Source organism: Lissotriton helveticus, chromosome 6 (genome assembly GCF_964261635.1).
Source record: "Lissotriton helveticus chromosome 6, aLisHel1.1, whole genome shotgun sequence".
Lineage (NCBI taxonomy): Eukaryota > Metazoa > Chordata > Amphibia > Caudata > Salamandridae > Lissotriton > Lissotriton helveticus.
In genome coordinates this window covers 14,144,636-14,167,465 of record NC_136067.1, presented here as the reverse complement: position 1 = coordinate 14,167,465, position 22,830 = coordinate 14,144,636, and the positions used below count along the sequence as shown (strand labels likewise).

The 22,830-nt window shown below is 43.4% G+C and overlaps 1 protein-coding gene across 3 annotated transcripts in view; it reads left to right on the top strand.

The window, feature by feature from the left end:
* The window catches only part of CRIP3 (cysteine rich protein 3), a 376,762-nt gene extending 359,797 nt beyond the window's left edge, over positions 1 to 16,965 (top strand). The window contains exon 9 of one of the 3 annotated variants that reach the window (XM_078647288.1): positions 15,802 to 16,965. In XM_078647288.1, coding sequence (XP_078503414.1) covers positions 15,802 to 16,051 — 250 coding nt within the window. In that variant the 3' untranslated portion in view covers positions 16,052 to 16,965. The remainder of the gene's footprint in view (positions 1 to 15,801) is intronic. The other 2 variants (XM_078647290.1, XM_078647289.1) reach the window with 2 other exon arrangements.
* Positions 16,966 to 22,830: the final 5,865 nt, after the last annotated feature.

Below are 22,830 nucleotides of genomic sequence, written 5' to 3'. Positions count from 1 at the left end.
TCACGAATGGGAACTCGAACAACATCAAGTAGACACAGTCTTTCGCCTTTGGGGGAGACCAACGCTGGATTTGTTTGCCACGCAGCAAAACAGCAAGTGCCTGTTTTATGCCAGCAGGTTCCCAGGACGGGGGTCAAGAGGAAACGCCCTCCTCATGAGATGGACCGGAATGTTTGCGTACGCTTATCCTCCGATTCCGCTCATTCCGAAAGTCCTGCAAAAGATGAAGAGGGAACACTGCACTCTCATTCTCATTGCTCCACGTTGGCCGAGACAATATTGGTTTCAAGAGCTTCTCCTGCTGTCTCAACAGCCTCCGTTTCGGCTCAAACCGACTATGTCGATGCTGACAAGAGAGGACGGTCAGATTCAACATCCAGATCCTCAATCGCTGCACTTGCACGCTTGGCTCCTGATTTCCTAGAGTTCAAAGACCTAAACATTCCCTCGGAATGCAGGAAAATGTTGTCGCAAGCACGTGCACAAAGTACCATCAAAACATACCGTTTCAAGTGGAAGAGGTTTTGTTCATGGTGTGGAGATAATGATGTTCATCCGCTGCAGGCTCCTCCTGAAGCCATCCTTCCATACCTGCTTTCTCTGGCTAAATCAGGTCTAGCTTTTTCTTCCATTAAAGTACATTTGGCAGCAATCTCCAGATTCAGGAAGCACTCCAACAAACCATCCTTATGTTCTTCCTCCTTGATCAAACAATTCCTTAAAGGTCTCTTCAGAGTTTTTCCTCCAGTTCGTCCTCCTCCTCCGGAATGGGATCTTAATGTAGTCCTTTCCCAACTTCTTAAAAGGCCCTTTGAACCAATCCATAAAGCGGAACTGAAATTTCTGACTTGGAAAGTTGCAATTCTGTTGGCTCTTACTTCTGCTCGCAGGGTTAGTGAAATACAGGCGTTCACTATTACTCCACCTTTTCTGCAGTTCTCTAAGGACTTTGTTACACTTAGGACCAACCCTAAATTCATTCCTAAAGTGCCAACTCAATTCCACATTAATCAACCGGTCAAGCTTAGAACCTTTTTTCCGGATCCGAAAACTCCTGCAGAAAGGGTTTTACATTCTCTAGATGTCAAAAGATGTCTCAAATTCTATCTGCAAAAGACAAAAGACATGCGTAAATCTACACAACTGTTTGTTGCCTATGGAAGACCCACCTTCGGTCAAGCTGTCACAAAAGCAACTATTGCCAGGTGGTTGTCCTCCACAATTACCTTCTGTCACGACAAGGCCAATAGACCTTTATCAAGGAAGGTTAAAGCTCATTCCACGAGAACAGTGTCGACCTCTACGGCCCTTTTCGCTGGAGTGACTCTAGAGAACATTTGCCGAGCTGCTACTTGGAAAAGTGTGCACACTTTTACCGAACATTACTGTCTGCAGTCGGCAGTTCAAGATGACACAGCTGTTGGTGATGCAGTGCTGCAGCATCTTCTTCACTAAGGTTGGAAAGATTATATATTTTAAACTTTACATATTTATAATGCTGTCCTATCTGTTATATTCGAAGGTTTTGATGCATATGTTATGTTGGCATGTTTTGTACTCTATTACCTTCCTGGTTGTGTGGGGATTGATTTATATTTTCTTTGTCTCCCACCTTCCTCTATCGACAGACATGATGTTACTGCTTGCTATTCTGATTCAGGCATGTGAATCTATGAAAGATACCCTAATACTGGATAAGAAAACGAGTTACTTACCTGTAACTACGGTTATCCAGTATTGGTATCTTTCATAGATTCACATGCACCCACCCTCCTCCCCGGTAGGGCAGTTCTGGCTATGGATACTACTTCTCACTTGTGCTGGGAAAATCTGAGGAGAACTGCCTGAGCAGGGAAGGTTCTAGAGGGTGAGGACAGCTGATTGGCTGAGGCTAATATTTCAGGTCTTTTTACATAATGATGTAGATAGGCTGCTAAGTTTTGAGGCCTAGTTAGGCCTTTAGGCTTTTCCAGCCTACTACAAGAAATTTTAGGCACTGCTATTATATATTTTATTTACCGTGGGACTCCCGCCTCGACGACGGGGAATGATTCAGGCATGTGAATCTATGAAAGATACCAATACTGGATAACCGTAGTTACAGGTAAGTAACTCGTTTTCTTCCTGTGCCCACATCCCAGCACACCCCCTCTCAATATACTCATTGAAATAATGTTTGTGCTCTTGTCCTACAATTGTGCTACCCAAGGAGGCCGCTTTACATATTAAGTCATGTGGACCATTCCACTTGTTGTTGAAATAGATATTGGCCTTCAGGTGTAGAATTGGTCTCCACTGACAAGGGCATGTGTCATGGGTATGGTTACATCGTTGATGTTCGGGTGAGTGGCATTTCGATGGGGGTGTTGGGAAGGTGAAGTATCCTAGTGTTTTAAACTGATACTCCCAAACCTGCATCATGTTAGCAGACACTCCCATATCATGGTAAACCTTCATTCTCTTACTAAACTACTGAATCAGAAACAGTGAATGTAACATACTTGTTATCCCACTCTGAGGCGTTTATTAATGCCTTATTTATCTTTGCTGACTAGAGCTGAATCTGACCATGTATGCGGCAAAGGAACAGGTGTAGGAGACATTTGGCAGTGGGCGGTGGAATCTCTTTGGGAAAGAGCAGTTTATCTGCACCTACAGCGTGTGGAATGTGTGAGCACACAAAGCAGGAATCATTTGTGGCTTTTCTTCCCACCTCCCTCATGTCTCTATACCACATGTTATCTAACAAAGCGTTGTGAATACCATAGTCCTCCCCTGACACACTGGGGCGCTGGGAGTAAAAATCAGGCCTAGAGTGTTGTTCAAAGGTGTACACAACGTGTCCTGGAGATTACTAACCCAGTCTGAAGTTTGAACAGTGTGCTTCTCGGTACGTTGGGTGTATCTCCTTGGTGTTTTATTGCGACCCATTTTATACCTAATACTCCTTTTATGCTGACGGAAACGTCTAGGTCCTACTTCCCCCGGGGCATTTACAGTGATATCAAGTACCCTGTCCCACTCGGTGGTGTCTGCAGGATGTGTGGAAGGTTGCAAGGTGGGTACAGGGGTGGCACAGCTATTGCTGGTGTGTTCCTCATCTAGTATGTTATCAGGAAGCGTTTTGTGCATGGGATGCCCTGTTGAGGCGGCACTTTTAAGGTTGCTGGTAGCTCTTTTTTCCTGCTCTAATCGTACTGCTAACCAGTGGAATATGGCTACTGAAGCTACAAACATAACAAAGAAAATAATTGCAATTGTACATATCTTTTTCATTGAAAGCTTGACATGGAGGGTGGTTCTGTTGCTGCGTCGCAGTCCATAGACCATGTTATCTTCATACTTTTGTCCTTGGATAGTCTGTGGGTACATGTCTTTTTGGTCAATGTTCAGATCTTGGACGGTGACGGGTGGAACCTTAAAAAGTCAATTTGCAAGTGTTCGTTGAATTTGTAGTCTCTCTACTTCCGGACTGCTTCTTATACAAAGATGTGTGTCCCAAAGCAGATAGGCACTAGTTCATCAGAAATAGGACCCTTTTTCTTTGTCTTTGATATCTGAATGGAAAAGAACTTTGGAGCACGCATTAGTGCACATGAAATAAACAAACAATTCAGCTTTCACAATCTCAGAAGACCTTTCAGTGTCTACTTGAGGTCTGGTGGAGAGAACAACCACATTCATTGATCTGTCAGTGACGAACCGGTGAGATGTGATGTGATGACAGAGCTGGGAGTGTTTCTGAGTGTAAACAGAGCAACGGGAAGGTAATATAGCCATTTCTTTCCAATTGGGCACTATCTTACTGATCTTGGCTTTGAACAGGCCGTTGAGGCGCTCACCCTCACATTGTTGTAGTTGTGTCAAAAAAGAATGATGTTTGAAAAATGACTGCCACTGTCACTGCAAGTCACTGCGAATGGCATCCAGTAATCCTCAGTGACATATGACCTCATGAAGTAGGAATGTAGTTGCGGACGTTGCGTCACAATTGACACATGGTCCAACTTAAATTTATCGTGAAAAGGGCACACCACTACAATGTGGTATCGGTAATTCTGGCATCTGTTACCCATGTCTACATAGTCAATGCCGAGCTCTCTAGAGGACCCTAAAAAGGATACAAAGAGTTGTATCTGTTCATGTGCATTGGGGATGAACCACTCTGTTTGCAGAGTTGTGGGGACATGACATCACGAGAGACATGTGTAGGAAGGTGTAACCGAGTGAGTGCTATCTGCAGAAGGGGTTGTGGCATGACAGGCTTTCCTTACATGAAAGTAAGTTAATTGAATTGAAGCGATTGTATAGGTCTAGTGCCCATAATCAATTATCCATATGGGGATCCTCCATTCAGAACAGAAACTGCTAAATGGCGTACACATGCATATATCCTGCAGCGAAAGTTATAAAGTGAAGTAAAAGAATCTACTTTCATACAGGTGCTTTGTGTCTCTCATCCAAAATTCAAACAGGTCAGAGGACCGTGAGATAGACGTGACCGGAGTGAGAAAGACCTTCCAATCCTCCTAAAAAACACATAAAAACTAACAGTTAAAATATGCATTAAAATCAATTGAACATTTTAACTTCTTCATTACACACAGTTTCTTCGTTTCTTTTCTATATTAATTGTACATAATCACTCATTACAACATAATGGCTCATATAGATGTCTAGTCCTTATGTAAGTGGGTTGCAAGCTCTTCATCCCAATTGTGCCCCCCAGGGAACTTAGTTTCGAGTTCCATGATCCAGCGCGATTCTTTCTTCCTCAGCGCTAGTTCACGGTTCCCTCCTCTCCTCCCGATATTCACCTGCTCAATTGCATAGTATCTCAAAAGGGAGTTGTCAGAGTTATGGTGTTCCTGGAAGTGTCTAGCAATGGGATAATGGCTATCTACATGTGTAATGGCCCTGAGGTGTTCTTGTATCCTCTTCTTAGCCATACATGTGGTGCTGCCCACATACCTCTTTTTACACGGGCATACAAGTACATAGATGACAAAGTTAGTAGTACATGTCAAAAATTGCTTGATCATTTTGGGTTCCTTCCTGCCTGGTATGTCGATATGCTTGACCATAATACTAGTTGTACAAGCTTTACAGTTCCCGCAGGGGTAAAACCCCTTCAGGCCTTGTATGTGGCGTTTATTTTCGGTTATGTCCCCCTTGATCAGCATATCCCTGAGATTCCTGCCTCGTCTGTAGGTGATTTGAGGTCTGTCTTTAAGACTGGGGCCCACGATGTTGGTATACTCGACCACAGTAGTACAATCACTGTGTCCTAGATGTACTGAACCATTCTTTCGGACACATAATTCGCCTTTCACTGGTAGGACTGTAATAGCAGGCAAATCTGGAGTAGTCTCGGACTGAACATTCAAAACCATGAAATTCGAGGAATAATTACCTAGATCATATACTTCATTCTCTAGATCTAACCCTGTTCTATGGGAAAGACCTTCCTTGTCTGGGAAACATGTTCTATTCAGAAGGGACTTATCGTCTAGGGATGATGTTATCGTAAACCATGCTCCACACGAACCATTGTGTGAAAACGGATAGGGAAAAAGTGGCAGAACTCCCTTCGGTGTCTGGTAAGGGGGGAGTCGACCACACACCCAACAATTAGTGGCATTACTGGTCTGGTGTGAATAGTGTAACATTCGAATAAAAGTATTGTTGCGCATGGCAAGTCGGTAGGATAACTCGTGAGGAGGTAGTTCACTAAAAGTGTGCTCTACTGTATCATTAGAAGAAAAATGTACATGTGAATCAATAGGAGGAAAATATACATGTAAAACATAACTTATGCATGTAATCGTAAGACTCAGAAATAACATAAACAATAAAGTGATTACGCATCTGCTGCGCACATTTTTACAATAACGTATTTTCTTGGAGTTTCGTCTAACTCTCTCACTATGGGGGTCTATCTCATACATGTCAGGAACCTGTCTAACCGCTTCACCCGAGAGGGACTTATACAATTAAACTGTCTGACTTGCTAGACCTGAGCTTTAATTTATACTCCTGCTGCGGAGTTTTCTCTAACAGAGGGAGTTTAGAGTCAGTATCTGGGCAGTCCTTGAAAAAAGTCTTTGGACGGAGTCCATGAAAACGTTTAACGTGACTGGAGTGGAGCCATCCCTTGCGGCCCTCCACTTTGACGGCGGTCCTTGTGGTCATCAGTACGAGTTTCGGCTCTTTCCAGCGGGGCTCCAGCGGACTTGAACGATCAAAGTTTCGGATCAAAACCAGATCACCTGGAACGACCTCGTGCGGTTTCACCTGGGTGTTGTCTGGAAAAGCAGCCGCGACCTGTGAACGACAAGAGAGTAGTGCAGACATCAAGGAAGCTAGGTAATCTGTCAGCATATTACTGTCAACATCAGTAATTTTACGTGGCATAGGTGTACCCCACATGTTCGGGGGACGTCCGAATACAACCTCGAAAGGTGACAGACCTGAACGGGAGTGAGCGACCATTCTCATGTAAAAAAGGGCGACTGGCAGAGCTACCATCCAATCTACGCCTTTCTCGGCACAGACCTTCGCAATGCGTATTTTCAGAGTCTGATTATGTCTCTCGACGAGGCCGGCTGCCTCGGGGTGTCGTACACAATGGAACTTCCACTGGTACCCTAACAGAAGAGATACTTGTTTCATGAGTTCGGATGAGAATGGCTGGCCATTATCTGAATATACGACCCTGGGCAAACCATAGCGGGGGAAAAACTCACGAACCAACTGCCTGGCAGTGGTCGCGGCAGTGTAATCTGGGACTGGATATGCTTCTGTCCATCTGGACAAAGCGCATACAACTACGAGGACATACTTGAAACCTCGACATCGGTCCATCTGAATATAATCCATCTGGAGGACTTCAAAAGGGTGGTCAGGAGGATGGAATCCACCTTGTTCCACCGGAACACCTTTACCTGGATTGAACTGACAACAGATCATGCAGGTACGCACTTTCTGCTTGGCTGCTGCTCGTAAATGTTTGTTAAACCAAATATTCTGGATGCTGTCTAACATGGCTTTTTCTCCTAAATGTGCTGGACTATGTGCTGTATTAATAATAACTTGGACCATAGAGTCGGGGAGAAACCATGTGGCTTTTCCCTTCGTCAACCATCCCTGATCTGTCTGGACCCCTCCTTGTTCAGACCATTTCTTGTTTTCGTCTGGGGTAGCATGTGACTGTATGTCTAGTACGCCTTGTGTAGGGTCCTTGACTGTCATGCAAGTTGTCAGGACTGAAACGTCTGTCTTTGTCTTGTCAGCTGGAATGTCTGGAGTCTGAGCTGTAAGCTTGGCTGTTCGATCTGCTAGATCGTTACCTTGAGAAATGGTGTCAGTGGCTTTCGTATGTGCTTTGCACTTCATGATGGCAATGGCTTTCGGTAAATGTATTGCTTCTAACAGAGCTTGAATCCTTGGCTCCATGAGAGGTCATGAAACCTCTTTCTTGCCAAAGTACTCCAAAGTCGTGAACGACTCCGAATGCATAACGTGAATCTGTATATATGTTCACTTTCAGGTTCTTGGCTTGTATGCAGGCTTGGATCAGAGCAATGAGCTCTGCTGCTTGAGCAGACAGGGTGTTAATACGATGTGTTTCTATAACATTAGTTTCAGTAGTCACTGCATACGCGGCTACTAACTCTCCTGTACTTGTTCTCATACATGAACCATCCACATAAAGTGTCAGGTCAGGATCAGGTAATGCAATGTCAGTCAGGTCTTGTCTTGGCTTGGTCATGATGTTAATAACTTCCACGCAGTCATGTGTGGCAGGATTCGATGTAATCGAGGGTAACAGTGTAGCAGGATTTAATACGTTGCAGCGTCTGATTTCTATGTGTGGCTGAAACAGTGTCAGTTCATAACCTGTTAATCGTGCAATTGTCAAGTGCTGAGTCTGTGTTCGGTTTAAAAGAACTTCCACGGAGTGCGGAACTTGTACTGTCAGGGAATGTCCTAACACTATGGAATCACTTTGTCTGATAGCTAGAGCTGTGGCTGCAAATGACTTGAGGCACGCAGGCAGAGCCTGGGCTACTGGATCTAATGTGCTAGAAAAATAAGCACAAGGCTTGTGTTGTCCTGCTTGATCTTGCGTGAGAACAGATAATGCTGTACCATCACGTTCAGTAACAAAAAGTGTAAAAGGCTTACTGTAGTTTGGTGTCGCTAACACAGGCGCATTACATAAAGCTTTCTTTAACTCGTTAAAAACAAGTGTATGTTCCTGGGTCCAAGGGAGGACAGTCGATATGGCTGCCTCCTGTGTTGTTAACTGTATCAGTGGTTTGGCTAGATATGCATACTGAGGAATCCATTGTCTGCAGTAAGAAGTGAGGCCGATAAAAGCTCGTACCTCCTTCTGTGTCTTGGGCTGTGGAAGATGTGCTATTAACTAGATACGGTCAGGTGTCAACTGTCTACCCCTCTTGGACAGTAAGTGTCCAAGGTATACCACTTGCTGGACACAGAATTGCAGTTTGGAAGGGGACACCTTGTGCCCCATGTCTGCCAGGAAATACAAGACTGTCAGTGACGCACGTTCGCAGTCACGTTCTGTACGGGCTGTGATCAATAGATCATCGACATACTGGAGCAGGGCAGTGTCAGTTGGCATGTGAATACTGTCTAGTTGTCTTTTAAGTGCTTGACTGTAAATACTAGGACTTTCTGTGAAACCTTGAGGTGCACGTGTGAATTTATAGCTACGTCCATTTAAACAGAATCCGAAAAGGAACTGGCTGTCTGGATGAATGGGGACACTAAAGAATGCGTTCTTGAGATCAATAACAGTAAAGAACGTAGCTTCAGAATCAATGGCAGTCAATAGGGAAGAGATATCTGGAACCACTGGGTACTGGGGTATGATACATTTATTAAGTTCTCGAAGATCAATCACTAATCGATAAACTGGAGGTACATTTGGATCAGTACGTTTAAGAATCGGAATGATAGGAGAATTACATACATTGGAGTCAGTTTCTACAACTACTCCTTGAGCGATGAGCTCGTCAATAATTTTCGATAAGGCTGCTACAGCCTCAGGGGGTAACTTGTACTGGCGGATTCGTGGTAATACAACACCTTGTTTCAGAGTGACACGATATGGTGTAATATGCATACAACCTACATCAGTTGGACCTTGCGCCCATAAATGCTGTGGTACATTCAGTAATCTTGGATCAAAATCACGTAACACATAATTACCTTTAAAATCTCGTAAAAACAATCTCACTCCTTCCCGAGAACAACATATAACTGCTCCTAATTCTTTCAATGTTTTAATACCAAGTACATTTTCGGGACAGGATTTCGTAAGTAACAAGTCTGTAGTTCGGGACAATGGACCTACTTCTAGGGAAACTGGTTTCGATATTTCATTAACAATAGGCTTTCCTGAAAATCCCAGGGAAACATTTCTTGAGCCTGAGAGTGGAGCCCCCGGAACCTCGTCATGACTGATGGTAGTCCTACTTGCCCCTGTATCAATCAGAAACTTTCTTTCTTTCCCTAATACTTGACTGTGTACATAGGGACCCTCTTGATCTACAGGAACCTCGATGAGAGGCAAGCCAACCTCCCTCTCTAGGCTGTTTCATGAATACTGCTGATATTCTGGATAATCTGACTGTGCGTACTGGTACATCTGCTGTGTAACGTGTTGCGTGGCAGCTATAGGCTGCGGTACTGTAACTGTCTGTTGTGCGTTCTGCGGTGGTTGTGTATTTTGCGGAACATATTCTTGTCTAGGAGGACGTGGTCTCTCTTTCGTCTTACCTGTAGCTATGTTATGTTTCAGAACTGCACATTCGTTTATATAATGACCTGGCTGTTTACAGTAATTGCATGTCCCTTTAACAGGAGCTGCAGAATGACTAGTCTGATTCGGACCCTTCTTCTGACTATCTGGTTGAACAGACTGTGCAACTAGTACTTTCATTTTCGTGTCTTTCATACGTCTCCTTTCGTGCTCTTGCTCTTCCCTGATTCTATTCTGGTGATACTGTAACATCTGGAGCATTTGAGACGGGGTATTAGCTTGCCATGTACTCTCGACTTTCAATACTCTATTTTTAACTTGCGGTAAAGAATTCTCAACTAGTTTAGTAACAAAAAGATGTGGATACGATTCACTACTTGTTTTCAAACCGCTATTAATAATGAAACATTTCTCAAATCTGGAATAGAAATCACTAGTGTCTTCGTCCTGTTTCTGTTTACAGGCTGAGATGGCGTCCCAGTCTTCCTTTTTCGTGGCTAGTAATCTTGGCAAGACTTGTATTAACAGTTCGGGCAATTCTTTGGCTTTATCCCCAAGACCAGTACCTGGGACTCGTGTGTTATCTTCGGTTTCTAACGCGGTCCAGTCTATCTTTTTCTCTCCCACCTCCCATTCTTTTTCTTTAAGTTTTTCATATATGCCCGCAGGCAACAGGACCTTTAACATTTTGATGATATCGGGATACGTGTATTCTCCCATACGGAGCATGTCCTTTAATTCACGGTGGAACCCTGCTGGATCTTTATCGTGACAGGGCACTAACTTTTTCATTTCTAGTAATTCTATTTTCGTTATAGGGGTGTAAACAAATACTCGTTCGAGCTCACCCCCCATTCCCTTAACAGGATGCACTTCTTGCAACGGATTCTGTCTATCTATGTAGAAAGGGGGTGAGACAGAAACAAAATGCGGAGTCAGGAACGTTCTGTATTTGTGGCGCTGTTCTAGAATGACGTTAATTAAATCGGTACCTAGACCTTTCCATCGGTTCAGGAGTAACTCGTTCAATACATTATATAAGGGACCTGGATCAGAATGCTGACTCTCGTACAGTGTAATGAGGTGCTGGATCATGTACATACCCACCAGTCGCTGCTCGGCTGGCGGTAGTTTCAGAAACATTTGAGCCACTACTTCGTCTGGAAACGTGGTAGAATCACTAGTCCATCGGACTGCTGTTCGGGCGCGTTCTTGTTCATGCATGGTACTAAGCTCACTGTAACCTATTCGTAATTTCAGAACTTTATCAGTAGCCTGGAATAATTCTTCAAGAGAACACTGTTCTGGTACGGGAGGAGGAAAAGCTTTCTTGTAGTCTAGGCGTGTGTGTCTATCAGAAGGTCTCGTCCTACCTACATACGCTATTCTAAGTGGGATTCTCGTGGTCTACCTCTTCGTCTGAAGAGTCATTCTCTTTTTCGGCTACTCTCATTGCTTCCTCCTTTTGGTGTATACTTATAATTTCTTTACGGATCTTTCTGTACATAGTTTCTATACTATTCTGTGTTCTGTGTTTTCCTTCTGCTATATTGTCACTCCATCTGGTCAGGACTCATCTCTTCTGGATTTTTATCAGGATGATCCTGTTCTCTTATTAAACAATTTATTAAAAATTGCAAAATCATGCCTTGAATCTCGACTTTTCTGTGTACCATAGCTTCGTGAATGCTTTCTGGTTTCTCTTATGCGATTCTTTACGCCACAATTCTATGGCATCTTTCTGGGATTGTCTGGCTTTCTTTTTCCATAATTCTTCTTCTACTCTCATGATGCACTCGGCATCCCATGTTCCTGAAACAGGCCATCTATATTTCTCTTCAAGATGTTTGGTGTAATCCACCCATAAATCTAGATACAGTATGGCATCTAAGCCATGCTTATGATACATGAAATGTCCAGGACTGTCCCTGGGAGGGACAGGAACTGATTCTTCGAGTAACCCTTTTCTGGTTTTTATCTGACGTAACTTCGAAAACAAAGGCATATTTGAACCGTACTTGAACTTGAACACAGTACACAATGAACACAGTAATGAAATAGCAAAACAATCACTCATACCACGACATTAAGAACACATTAATAACAGTTACAACAGATACTACCTAATACATTGAAAACATAATACTTGAATTTCTCGAGAACAGACTTACTAGAATTACTGGATGCACTGCTAAAAACAGTACAGAACATACCGGTCTCCCAAAGAGACACGTCATACCGTATCCACCTAGGTGAACACGTCGGACCGGATCTGTGTACCCAAACCCGTCGGACCGGGCACAAATTAATGAACCCGTCTAGATACCCCCAGCAACGGTACTCACCGGGAAGCAAACTGAAGGCCTCGGACTGGACTGCTACGATGTCTGGTAACTGCTACGCACTACGCATGCGCCTCGGGCTTCGGAAACAGGTGGGCCTCCGGATACCTCGGACCTTGCTCTCTCGGCTTGGGCTCTGGTCGGGATGACCCGCCTTCCTCACCGCCTCGTCTGGATGCCGGACCGCAGTCTCCGTCTCCTCCGTGGGCCTGAGGGAGACGTGAAGCAGAAATATCTGCACGTGCACAGTAGGGTTCCGTCACGGCTGTAGAAGGGTCAGGGGGCCTGCGTTACATCGCCGGCGCGTGGGGAAGGGGCTCGTTCCTGTTCAGGCGCCATTTTATGTGGTAAATAATTAATTACCGATACTATTTTTCTATACATTAACTATAACAGATAGCTCAATAAATAAGAGGCAGGATCCGTGATATCTGAGTCAGAATGGCTTTAATCGGCTGGCTCGAGCCTAAAGACCATGATGTGGCATGCAATGGAATGGAATGGCAGCTGCAACGTCTCTTTAACATTACATAGTATATATAGTAAAACAGTACAATTGTATTGCATACAGGAGGCGTAACAAGTGACAAGCGTAAGATAAGAACATATGGGCGTACAAAGAAGGCGTGCACAGGGCGTGCACGAAGACATGTGATGAAAAACGTCACAGAGGTGTCATAAATGGGTGGGTACATGGAGGGGGCTACCTGGGCAGCTGGAACCTTTAACCTACTGGTGCGCGCAAACGGGCCATGACGTGTAACTGGGGAGAGCTGGGGGCTCTGACTTCTGCGCCAGAAGAGGAGACTAAAGTCTGGGATGTCAGAACGACATGTACCTATAGCATATCTGATATCTTGTGTTTAGAGAACATGTTGCTTGAATCTAAATGTCATCAGGGTAAAGGCTACTTGACACTAAGGCTGGTGCATGCATATATTTCTTTATGTATTGCGTGTGCTATGAATCTTCTATGGAAACTAATTCAGTAATTCTCTTGCATGGAGACAGAAAGACTAGACTATAGATGAAGATGTTTATGCGGTTCGTTAGCTTAGGAATGTGAAGCCGGGGAGCTGAACTGATAACTAGAGGCATAACATATTCTTAGCAGACAGGCAGGCAGGCCAGGCCGGGCACCGCGCTGCTTGGCAGAAAGTAAGTGAAGGGTCAGGGATGCGGGAGGGGCTGCATCGCTCCTCGGAGAGGTTTCAGGAGACTGGAGACTCGAATCTGGTGTCCGGGCCCTTGTGAGGCCTAGAAACGGAGACAACTCGATGATTTAACGTGCACAATGTAAAATGTTGGCAACATAGGCCTAATACTTGTTGCTTTTCGGTAGACTGGATAACTGGCATACTAACGTTGGACACAACTATAATTGCGTCTTTAATCTGGAGAGGGGGAACATATGCATATCGATCATGCACAAATAACATATAATGGGGAACACGTAGGGACACATGACAGGGCAAAATTCAATTTTCCTCAAAAGGACTGTGCAATGGTTAATTAACTTAAATGCGGTCTTGGGTGTGAACATGAGGTGGTTTTGAAGTTATTTTTGTCCATCATGCTCTGAAAACACACACAATGTATACCATTCAAAGATGGTGTCTAACTATACGATCTAATCCTATTAGACTTAGTAGTGAATGTCAAGGGCAACCGTCTTCTATGTTCATGAACATGTAATGAATGTGTATATTATGTTTTACCCTGCAGGGGTTTTTCACGTGTGATCAAGACAAGCATTGTCGAAACGCGTAGCGTGTTAACTGGGTAATAAATCCTATCTGCTACAGTATTTCTGAGTGCGTCTCTTGCTTTCAAGCAACCTGTTCGTGTATATATATATATATATATATATATATATATATATATATATATATATATATATATATATATATTCTACACATATACATATATCCCTTTTTTAAATGCAATCTGAAGAAGTTGGTCACTGTAGCCTTTCTTATAGTCTGCAAACTATTCATGTCTTAAGTGTTTTCCAGGCCTTCCTGAAGAAAGGAGTACCTCTACACTTAAGAAGACATTAGGAGTGCTCCATGAACTCCGCATGTGGGTGGGACTAGTCTGTGCTAATGACTTCAGTGGATATTACCCTGAGAGAGAACTGTGATTACAGATAAGAAACGATACCACCTTTGATGTACTCAAAGCAATAAGCATCAGAGGATAAACTATTTTTGGCCAAAGTCTTAAGTGTTCCCTTCAACTTCAGAAAAGTCTCCTGGGATCAAGGTCCCTCATAAAGATCTTCCCACAAAGAGCACCAAATCAATCATGTGACTGCTACTGGCGCACCCCCTTTTCCGGTGCTGAGCTCTGTTTTTGACATTTGGGCCAGTTTGCAGTTAATATTTAATGTTTTTTCTTTAAAAGATATCAAAGCCAATCCTGCGTTCATGTTTTTCCTACATATTGTGACCTGACCAGGGCTTGCTAAAGGGACCTGAAAAATAATTTTAAAAGTAGCATTTTTTTTCATGGAAAGTGGTGTGGAAAGATTATTCTTATTTATGCTGTTTCTACCTCCTTGCACTTTGTGGTGGAAACTAGAAAACCAAGCTGACTTCAGCATGGAATTATTTGTGTAGACTGTTCAAGGGTTAATTTGTTTTGCAATAAAGGTCAATGTCTGGAATTCTTAAAGGTAAGTTGGCAATGAGAGCAGTCAGCCTGTTGCAGGCCACAGTTTTATATTATAATTTGCTTTAAAAGGTTTCAACAGTTGTGATTCAGCCAAAAGTATTTAAGACTTAATTTGACCATTTGGATGTATTTTTAAAACCCAAAAATGAAATGTTGGCTCTTAGCATGTTTTTTATATTCATTTTATCTTTCATGAAAACATGGTTTCCCAAATGGCATATGGTCCTGCATGTGTCCGGAGAATTAGGATTACAAGTCAGTAACCTTCTAACTACACTCAATAGATGAGCAATACAGTAAAAAAAAAGGGGTGCAAATCCAATAGGATTGTCTTTAAAAATCTATTTATAAAATGTTTCTATGTTGATTACAGAATTTGTATGTTTGCTAGCTTTGGTGAGTGGTTGAATAGAAGACCTACTCAATGGATAAACCGGTATGTGACTAAGTTGATGGACACAAGACTATAGATGAATGGGTGAGTGCATTGATGGATGAATAGGTGAGCTAAGTAAGTCGCATGAGATGGATCAGTTACACACATTAATCTATCTTGTTTTCACCATCTACCACTCACAAATGCATTCACTCTCCACTCAGTTAAGCACTTCAGTTATAAATAAGCAGGCCTATGGGCTTTATCTGTTCTTTTTTCTTGGTGAACTGTGAAGGGCTGTGTGATTATGCTAGAATAGGATCTGCTTTGTCTGATGTCCACAGGGATGGTGCAGTACTAGCATACTACCAAACAGTTGTAGAAGCCGTTTCCGGGGCTGCTTTAAGTGTCCGGGATAACCACAGGTTGATAATGGGATGGAACCTACTAGTCCAAAGTCAAAAGTAGTGTCCGCACACCAGCGCAGTCGTGCTGGTTTGATTCCTACGTGATCCAAGGTTAAAACAAAAAGTATGTGCCCGTGAGTTCACACGCTGTCTGAATTCAAGCCGTTGATGCCCAGATATTAATGTTTGTTTCTTGTCTTATCTCAGGCCTTTGGTCCTCTGGGGAGTCAGTACATTGGAGATGGTCGCTCGGTCTGTGGACTCTGAAGTAGCTGATGCACATACCCTCTTTTACAGTATTACGAAGCCGTGCTGCTCAGGACTGCATCTTTATCACGTGTCTCGCCTCCAGAAGACTTTGGCAAAATGTTCCTTGGTTGTGGAAGGCCAACTGCTCTATAGTGATGTTGCCTTCATTTTGAGTCACTTTCATGTCATTATTTTAGAAAATCTTTGAGGATGTAAAAGACGAAAGCTATGACATAATACAGAGAACGTGACCCATGAGAGCCACCAAGATGCAGTTTTGGTGCTGATTGTCAAACAGTGGACATGTCCTCTCTGAACCAGCACTTTATAAAGCGTGGACGATTCTGCTGTGATTGACCACATTGAAGATTTTATATCGTTCTAATGAAGTTGATTTACAAGGGATGAAGTAGTTGTTTTGTACTTCTGCATTGATGCAATTACATAGTAAAGTGGAAAGGAAAAGGAGACAGCTGACTCCCAGTTAGAGCCTGCATGACACACCCCAGTTGTCGGTTTTAAATGTTCACTTTGTCAAGTGCCACTTATTGAAAACAGTATTCGATTTAACAGTAGTCTTAAATGTACCTAGTCGCCAGTCCATATTCTGTTGTATGCAAGTGCACTCAAGCAGAAATACACTGACCATCTGCAATGAGGCTCATTGATTATGTTTGAAACATATGCACCTGATTTTTGATCATTTCGTGTGTGCCATGCTTTTAAACTGCTGAATGAATTCAATTCAGAGTGCAAGAAAATTAATCTGGCATTACAAAGCTTCCTTCTTCAGGATACTTTGCAAAAGTGTTGTACTTGTTCATACCACAATCTTCGTTTGAAATGGAGATCTTGTTTGGTCTAATCTTATAGAAGTAATGACACTTTTATGATTATTTAAACACACTTGTGAAATTCAACTCTTTGTGAAGACTCATGGCTCCAAGTCCTTGTGCTAGAGTTGAGCCTTCTCCGTCTCATACGCGTGACAGAATTCTAGTCTGCCATTGAGAACCATTTATTCTGGATGTTTCCTTTACACTTACGTTTTATTTCATAGAACTGTATTTTTATAAGTTGTTTTGGTGTTTTCACACATTGTAATAAAGATTCTTGAGCACACTCTTAGAGGCTGGGCAATCTGTCAAACCTCTCCTTTTTGAAACTGCCCATTTAGTTACTATGTGAATCACTGATTGTACCTCAAACTCTATGTTCAGCAGTATTTCCAATACTGGCGAGAAATCTATCAAAGCTATTAACTATCCTTTTCTAGACAAAGCCATTGTAGTGAAGCATCTCCTGTGGCTATATATCTTCTGTGGAGCATCAAAGGCACAAGAGAGGCAAAACCGTAACATAACGTGTATTTAAAGCTCACTTTCCTCCAAAAGGGAATCTTGGCACTGAATAACAGATGTTTGTTACCCAAGTCAATGGTAGCCTTTTATTTTTCAGAGGTCAATAAAATGAGTGAGTGGACCTGCTAGGATGTGAACCTGTGACCATGAGATCAAACACTGGCACCTATACTAGACGCATTAGTCCACTAAGCCACCTAACCCGGCATTACATTTCATAAGTAGGAATTTTCTTCCCTTTAAAATATTTGTACTTGAAAGTCTACCTAGCCCTCTGCTCTAATACTCTTAGGATGTCTGTCATGAGACCAGCATACCAGATTACACAGCAGACATTAGGAAGTAAGTGCACGCTAAGGCCCTGTTCTTGCCACAGGGATGGGAGCTGCTTCTCCATCATTAATTCTTTCATAGACTCGCACGCTTGCATCTTCCCGTTCGTCAAAGTCGGAGTCCCACTTGAATTATAGTAAGAAGTATAAAGGAAAGCATAGCTTAACAAAACAAACTAAAAACAGTGCCATTCTTAACCAATGCACATCATTTGAAAAGAGCCAAACTCCAAGCAACCAGGAAGCAGCTAAGGAAGCATCCTTTCTCAAAGGCCACCATGTCTTAAATTGAATGCGATTCTCCACTTTCAACCAATGGAGATTGCGCAAATTATTATTATTATTGATTTTTTGACCTCAAAATCACGATGTGCCTATGTAAAAAATCATTAAGAAAGGAAATTCCTCTTTCCTCTGTTACCCAAAAGAATGAAACTGTCTTTTGTAACTTTTTTTTTTTAATTAACATTATATAATGCAGGCTTTTATACCAGGTTTACACTAACTCAAAATCGAGTTTATGGGCGGTCAGGAATAGCCATGTGCTATTTACACAGCTGTTGCTCTGGCCAGCAGGCGTCAACATCTCACGCCTTTCGCAGGACAAAAAAAAAACTTTTTCTGTATTTGTAATGCCCTGACAGTGTAATCTCCTTTGGTCGTGTCAGACAGCTTCTTCTCAGTGAGACAGTTTAAACACAGCTGTTGGAAAGCTTTTTTTTTTCCTCTGGTGCTGAAAGTAAGCACGTCACAGTCTATTTAAAAGCTAAGGCATTTCAAGGCAGTCAAAATCATTTGTTTTATTATGTCGTGTTTAGTTCAGCAACAACCAATTTACTCAGATGATGTGAATGCCTTTTAATATCTAATACAATGTATCTGAGGAAAATGCTGTATTTTACATTTTTGTCCTAATTTTCGCAAAGCACACAATTTTGTTTTTTTCCCTTCCTTTCAATGAGGCCTATTTTATTCCTATTGAATGTGAATTCTAATTTTATCTGTAGCAGTGTGGCAATGTGCACATATCTATAGTTTCTTACTTTGTCAATTTTAATGATAGCGTTGAGCTATTTAGCATATGTTACATAATTCATTTCTGGATTTTTTATTTTATATGTAATTAATTAAATGACATATTGCATAACAGAATGATGTCCAAAAAAAACACATTGAGCTTAATCCAGACTTTTCCAGAAGAGGGTCATACACTCAGAACACACAATACAGCGCGCTTAAAGCTAGCCATTCTTACACAAAGAGCGCAATCGCTACTTATCCAGTATTATGGGTGTCTTTCATAGATTCACATGCCTGAATCATTCCCCGTCGTCGAGATGGGAGCCCCGGTAATAGAAAAGTAATGTCCTATAGACATACATAGAGAAAAATAGGCCTAAGGGCCTTGCCTTAGTAGCCTATCTATGTCCTTTTGTAAAAAGGACCAAATTTCCAAAGGTAGCCAATCAGCTACCACCTCCCTCTAGAACCTTCCTGCCAGGAGCCTCAGTCTCTCAGATTTTCTACCGCACGTTGTGCTAGGGAGTCCCCACCTGAGCTCTCCTCAGGTTTCTTCAAATTCTCTACTTTTCTTCAAAAAACTTGGATTATATTTCAACTAAGACTGAACAACAGAAAAAAGGACTCTTCAGAGCTTGTTCTTCTTGTGGCAAGAAGAGACTGCACGTCGACGACAAGCATGAGACTTGCCTCTACTGCCTCTACCCTGACCACACAGTAAAGGACTGCAGGGTATGTAGAACATTCTCTTCCAAGACACTTAAGGATAGAGAAGGCAGACTGCTCCTCTGGTTGAACAGACTCAAAACCAGAGATGATGAGGTGCTCTCCTCGGAGGGCAGTGAAATGGCTTCAGTTTCCTCAAAACTGTCCTTAAAAAGGCCAAGGGAGGCTTCCCCTGGCCATCCAGACGTCCCTCACAAAAAGACTACTTCAAAGTCTTCTGAGGCAAGATCTGACACGTCTGTGAAGGATGCTGCAACCTTCAGAAAGCCATCGCAGTCCTCGTCTTCTACTTCCATGACATTCTCTTCAAGAAAAACGAACTATGTTTCCACATCGACGACGACAGTCTCGACGACGGTGGCATCGTCAGCCTTGACTTCAACGACGACGACCACCCACTCGTCGACGACGGGTAAGCCAATACCGTCGATTGTACTTATTAAAAAACAGCAATCGTTTGTCAAATCTCCGTCGTCATCACAGTCGACGTCGACAAAACAGAAAACACCGACATCGTCGACGAGAATTCAGTCGACGTCCACCGCATCGTCGACGAAGACACCGACGACGGTAGGAGCACCGCCGACGACAAATGCACCGTCGACGGCTACTACGCCGCCGACGACAAAACTGCCGTCGACGACCACATCGACGGCGAAAGTACCGTTGACGACGGCGAAGACACCGTCGACGATCGCGTCGACGAAGACATCGTCGACGACCGCCACGTCGACGACAGCTTCATCGGCGAAGGGACACTCGACGTCGATACCGTCGACGACACCGTCGACGACCTCGTCGACGACGACATCATCGACGCCATGGAAAAAAGCGGAGTTAATTCCTTCAAAAAAGGTCACCAAGCTCCCTATTACGCCCGAATTGACATCACCCAGTAGGGTTCAATCACTGCTTCCTTCTCACATACTACAAGCTGACGAATCAGATGATGAACAATTCGAACAAGCTACTAGCCCGTCAGATCTCAATGTCAAATGCCAGAGTACTGACGATGACGGAGATGATGTTATTTTTACGGAAGAAACTGTTCGGGCTCAGGTACATACTCAAGTCACTCCAATGATCGTATTGCCGGCTGAGATAGTTAATGATCTTCAATTCCTGATCACAGACTATAAAAAGCGATTCCCAGAATCGTCGGCGACACCTTCACATGACAATTCTCAAGAATCTTCCAAACAGCAAAGATCACCAAGGGCAAGACCAGCACCTTTGGTTATTCCTCAAGACAATGAACAGGTTCACAACATACAATCCTCTGATGATGACGACGAACCTCCTGAGGAAGGTGAGGTTAGAGATGACCTCTCTCAAAACAGAGATGATGAGGATTACGTTGCTCATTCTCCGGCCACACCGGAACCCAGCACATCAGACTCTCCACCAGTGGATATCGGTGGATTCCACAATTTAATAGAGAGAGCGGCCACTAGATTTCACATGGCAATGGAAACAAAAGTAACGGATTGTTTCTTGTATGACTTCAAAGACCCCATAAGGAAGGAGGCACGGTCCATTCCCATAATAGAACATATCTGGGAACAGGGGCTACAACTCATGCAAACTCCTGCATCTGTTTCAATAGTGGTCCCTAGACTGGACAAAAAATACAGAGCTCCGTCAACGGCAGCCACTTGTTTTAATTCACATCCAAAACCAGATTCGGTCGTCACTCAAGCCGCCCAGAAGAACTCCAGAAACCCATCCTCGCCACTGTCAGCACCACCAGACAAGGAGGGCAGGAAATTGGATGGCATAGGCAAACGCTTCTCCACAACGTCAGCCATGACGGTCAAAGTGGCCAACGCCATTGCTCTGCTAGGCAGATACAATAGGCAACTATGGGAAGATATTGCTCCATATCTCACGCACGTGCCTGACGACTTGAAAAATGAGGTCCAGGCACTCCTTCATGAAGGTCAAATGTCAGCATCAGAAATCATAGATTCAGCTGTCGATGTCGCCATGACAGGCTTCAGACAGCTTGCAGGCGCCGCAGTTTTGCGCAGACAAGGATGGCTCAAAGCGACGTCCTTCAGGCAAGAGGTACAAACCAAAGTTGTAGATATGCCCTATGACGGACAACAACTATTTGGAGCTAAAATAGATGAAGCCTTGCAGACGATTAAGAAAGACACCGATACTGCAAGGGCCCTCGGGACTTTACAATTCAGAAACCAGTCCTTTCGAGGGCACAGAGGAAGAGGACAATCCACATACAGAGGATCCTATCAAGGCAAATCCACATACTCATATAATCAAAATCGCTCACAATACCCGCAGCGACAGCAACAACAAAGTCGTCAGACCCCCTACGGGAGACAGAACTTCAGGGGCAAATCGCAAAAGAAAACGGCTGGCGGAAGACAATTACCATTTCCCGCAGCCAGTCCCCCCACCATCCTGTCCGCTCAAAATTGGTGGCAAGCTGACACATTTCCTCCAAAATTGGAAAATGATTACGACGGATCGGTGGGTACTACAATTGATTCAACACGGTCACACCTTGGAATTCAACTTCATACCACCATTAACCCCTCCTCACAAACATCATCACAAACACCTTCGTATGTTACTGAAGGAAATCTCTTCCATGATAAAAAAGGGAGCAATAGAGCGAGTCCCATCAGCTCAAAAGGGAAAGGGATTTTATTCCCGCTTCTTTTTAATCCAACAGAAAAAGAAGAAATGGAGGCCCATTCTAGATCTCAGGGCGCTCAATGCCTTCCTGAAAAGCCAATCGTTTCGAATGGTGACTATCCAGGAAATCCTAGGCTCCCTGGAGGAAGGAGACTTTATGACATCTTTGGACCTGCAAGATGCATATTACCATGTCCCAATACACAGACGACACAAAAAATTCCTACGATTCGAAGTAGCAGGTCTCCACTACCAATTTTGTGTCCTCCCATTTGGCCTCAAATCAGCGCCTCGCATTTTTACAAAATGCCTGGCTCCTGTGGCAGCTTACCTGAGACAACAGAATCACCAGGTCTTCCCCTACCTGGACGACTGGCTGGTGAAAGCACCGTCTCTCACCGACGTGCAGCTGTCTTCCAACGCCTGTCTCGATATTTTCCGGAACCTAGGTTTGACTCTCAACTTCGAAAAATCTACTTTACAACCCACCAGGATAATCACATTTCTGGGGGCCACTATAAACACCATTTCCTCCAAAGCTTTCCCGTCTCTGGAAAGAAAAAACAAACTGATGACTCTAGCTACCGCAATATCTTCAAAACCAACCATCAAAGTAAGGATTTTCAAATCTCTTCTAGGGATGATGTCTTCCTGCATTCTACTCATCCCTCACTGTCGGCTCAGAATGCGCCCCCTTCAGGAGGCCCTGACCAAACAGTGGACCCAATTTACAGATTCCTTCGAGGATCACATTGTCGTCACTCGACAAATATCTGAGACGCTGGGTTGGTGGATGAAGCTCAAGAACCTATCCAAAGGTCTCACGTTCTTGTTACCAGACACTCCACACGTCATAACGACGGACGCTTCTCTCGAAGGATGGGGTG